The 3,640-nt window shown below is 34.9% G+C and overlaps 1 protein-coding gene and 1 non-coding gene across 2 annotated transcripts; one reads left to right on the top strand and one right to left on the bottom strand.

The window, feature by feature from the left end:
* Positions 1–982: 982 nt before the first annotated feature.
* Positions 983–3,096, bottom strand: si:dkey-221h15.4 (uncharacterized protein LOC563950 homolog). The gene is made up of 6 exons (XM_052586883.1): positions 2,419–3,096; positions 2,132–2,266; positions 1,912–2,011; positions 1,654–1,798; positions 1,441–1,566; positions 983–1,272 (listed from the first exon to the last, which is right to left on the bottom strand). The coding sequence occupies exons 1-6, from the start codon at positions 2,782–2,784 to the stop codon at positions 1,104–1,106; spliced, it is 1,041 nt and encodes a 346-aa protein (XP_052442843.1). The 5' UTR covers positions 2,785–3,096; the 3' UTR covers positions 983–1,103.
* Positions 3,097–3,403: 307 nt separating this feature from the next.
* Positions 3,404–3,475, top strand: trnaa-ugc (transfer RNA alanine (anticodon UGC)). The gene has a single exon. It is a non-coding gene; the product is annotated as a tRNA-Ala (tRNA).
* Positions 3,476–3,640: the final 165 nt, after the last annotated feature.

The following is a 3,640-nucleotide window of genomic DNA, read 5'->3' as shown; positions in this document are numbered from 1 at the left end:
ATCGCTGCGCGTCACCACGTCAGAGAGGAGGAGGAAGAGGCCTGCTCTAGGCTTCATTCACAAAAATTCTTTAATTTTTAATTTTCTTGACATTTTTGTTTTTAAAAATGAATCATTCATAACAACAATACAATGTATCTGGATGAAATTATTTTGTATATTTATAACCACAAAATCAGATCAGTGAAAATCAGAAAAAGTAATATAATAGATATAATGCCACACTCAAATTTAAATTTTCTCACCTTCAGGCCATAGATGAGTTTGTTTCTTCATCTGAACAATTTTGGAGAAATTTTGTATTAAATTACTTGCTCCAATAATTGTTCCTCTAGACCTCTACAGTTAATGGGTGCCATCATAATGAGAGTCCAAACAGCTGATAAGAAGATCACAATAATCCACACAACTCCAGTCCTTCTTGTGAAGTGAAATGCTGAGTTTATAAGAAACACATGTATTATTAAGACAATTTTAACTTCCAATCATTGCTCCTGGCTAAAATTTTAAAGCCTCCCTTTGCTTTCTCCAGTGAAAAAAAAAGTAATCTTGTCTGAATCAGGAGAGAAATATGCACAGACCAAGCACCATTTACTTGCGAAAACAGTTCTAAACAAATATGTTGGTGGATTTTAGTGTGAGAGGACATGCAACTTTTCAATTCACAAATCTCTAATTGATGGACAGGAATCATGTGGATTACTTGTTTGGACTCTCATTTTCATGGCACCCATTCACTTCTAAGAATAATGCTACATTTCTCTAAATTTTTTACGATGAAGAAACAAACTCATATGCACTTAGATAGTATAAACTTGGAGAGATTTTCAGAAAGTGTCCATTTAGGGGTGAGCTATTCCTTTAAACTGAGCAGAAATGTGTGTGTTACAGAACATGGAACAAATGTGCATGTATATATAAAAAAGTGAATATTTGAATTTGCTATTGAATTTGAGAAGAAAAATGAACACCAGAGAGAGAGGGCAAAAAAAATATTTTATTCATAGTTCTAGAATTATTTGACAGAGGTAAACTTAAGTAAACTGATATTACTCATACATTTAAGATCACTGTTGATTTACACTTTTTTATTTTTATTTTTTCTAGTTGTAATAGATAAGAGTTGTTTGTGGATCACTGACACTGTCATTTCGTTGGCGCTGAGGTTTTTTGTAGTTGATAATGGGTACAGGAACCCCCCTGAAGTGATCCATCAGATCCATCCCACCAATGAAGTTCACAAAGATGATGCCCAGTTTGGCAGGCATGACACTGCAATAACAGGTCAAGTTAATATTGTGGTAAATTAGATCTTGTAAATTGGTTTTGTGCAATATTGAGATGTATTACATTTAATACAATTAATTACTTAATCAATAAATGTTGATTAATAAACTGAATTTAAATCTACATTAACAAGCATTTAGAGGCCTAAAATACCTCTTAAGTGCCATCAAGAAATGTAGCCTTGATGGTAACAGTAAATACATCTTCTCCTGTAGTATTGCATCCACAATTTGTTTTGCTACATATCTCTGATCCAAGATTGGAAGAAAGGATGGTCTCCTTAGCAAAGGTAGAATATCAATGTTACTGCATGACCAAGGGCACAAATTTCTAATGAGGTTTCGTATAGAAACTGTATTGACTTACTTCGTTTGACATCCCCTAAACATTTTTGTATTTATAAGATAGGGACACACTATTGTTGTTTTGATTCCTTCCTTTTTAAGGACAAGCAGCTCCAGTGCAACAGATTCTGCAAAGCTCACTGCTGCAGACTTGCTTGCACAATAGTCTGTGGATCAAATGTGTTAGCAATTCTAATTTAATACTGAATTTAGGACATTGCATATTCATGATTTAGTGTTGCACAGTGACAGTGTCTCTGAAATCCCTTTATAAATCTACCTGCAAGGCCGTTCATTGCAAACAACCCTCCATGGCATGCCACACAGACCAGATGCCCATGGTTTCGTTGCAGCATAGCTGGGAGAAATGCCTTGTAAGTCTGTGAATGCACATATCAGGATGTTTTTGAGATAACAGTAAGCTTACTGTTCTCATAACATAAAAACAGGGGTATAAGGAATGTACACTGTGCAGAAAACCCTGAATTACTTTTTCTTACCCAGAAATGAGCAGCAACATTGACCCTAAGTGTTCTATCCACCAGATTGTCAGGGGCTTCAACGAAACTGTATTTCCCTGTTACCATACCTGCATTGTTCACCAAAATTGACACATCTCCAACCTCCCTTTTAACCTGTCAAAATGTTTTTAGTACATGAAAATGTCTGGAAGGACACCTTACTCACCAATCACAAAAATGTATATTTGTAATATAAAAACAGATGTAATTTATATCTGTAGCTCAAAATTGCAATGCTGGGAATTATTAATTTAATAACTATTTACCAGTTCAGCAACTCTGTAGACATCACTTCTTCTGCTGCAGTCACATGTATAGGCATACACACGCACATCCAATATTTGCTTTAATTCTTTGGCTGTCCTGTCCAGTGCATCTGAGTTGATATCCCATAAGACTAATGTTGCTCCATGGTGGCCAAGTTCTTTGGCAATCAGCTTTCCAATCCCATTTGCAGCTCCAGTCACCAAGACTATCTCTCCCTCAACATCTTTCTTGCAATGTGAAATAAAGAGTCGAACAAAGGCTTCAAAAAAGTAAAAGACCGCTCCCACCATGAGCTCAAAAATTTCTTTTATGAACCAGAGGTTGTGCAGTACCCTCTCAAAGCTCTCAATAACCTGGTTATGCATGTCTCGGGTCTATTCGGCACAGAAATTATTTCTCCTGTGTTTTGGGAATTCTTCTCCTTGAACCTATTTCAGTAAGTCTGGATCCTAGGAACAGCTTGTTCCAGTGGTTCTGTGTGTCAGAGCCCCATCTGTTAGTTTCCAGTCACAATGGTGTTTGACCTGTCACGAGTACATTAGCTAATTTTAGATGTTGCTATTGCAGCATGTGGCTATAGTTTTATTTCATGATTATTTTTATTATGAAGAATTATTTGTTGGATTATTAAATGTCTGTTTTAAAACTAATGGTGTTATTTGTATGATATTTATTATCCCTTACGAAAATAAACAACTGTTTTATGTATTTAATAATTTATATAATTTACAACGGTAACCATGTTTTGTTATTTTGAGTTGTTGTTGTTTTTTTATGTGTTTTCAGGTTTTTTTTTAACCAGTTGATAACTACAATATTACTAACGTTACACGGTTAAATTGTGGTTAGTATTAAAACCATGGTTAATCTTGTGGTTAGCATAATAACTATGCTTTTTTGTAATAAGTTAGTTGTAAAACCATGGTTAAGTTTTGTAGATCAACACACGTACATGTATATATGTGTATAAATCTAAAACAGGAGGGGGATGTAGCTCAGTGGTAGAGCGCATGCTTTGCATGTATGAGGCCCCGGGTTCAATCCCCGGCATCTCCATAAGTGTTTTTTATTATATTCATCGTATTATAGCATTGTTAAACACTGTCACCGTAAAGTACTTATTATTAAAATATATATAGCTATATATATTTTGAAAAAATGGATCAGTGACTGCAGTACACTAGTTCAAACACTACGTAACTACGTCATACGTTCTTTCCC

The sequence above is a fragment of the Carassius gibelio genome, chromosome B20 (assembly GCF_023724105.1).
Source record: "Carassius gibelio isolate Cgi1373 ecotype wild population from Czech Republic chromosome B20, carGib1.2-hapl.c, whole genome shotgun sequence".
NCBI classification, from domain to species: domain Eukaryota; kingdom Metazoa; phylum Chordata; class Actinopteri; order Cypriniformes; family Cyprinidae; genus Carassius; species Carassius gibelio.
This window is presented reverse-complemented; position numbering and strand designations above follow the sequence as displayed.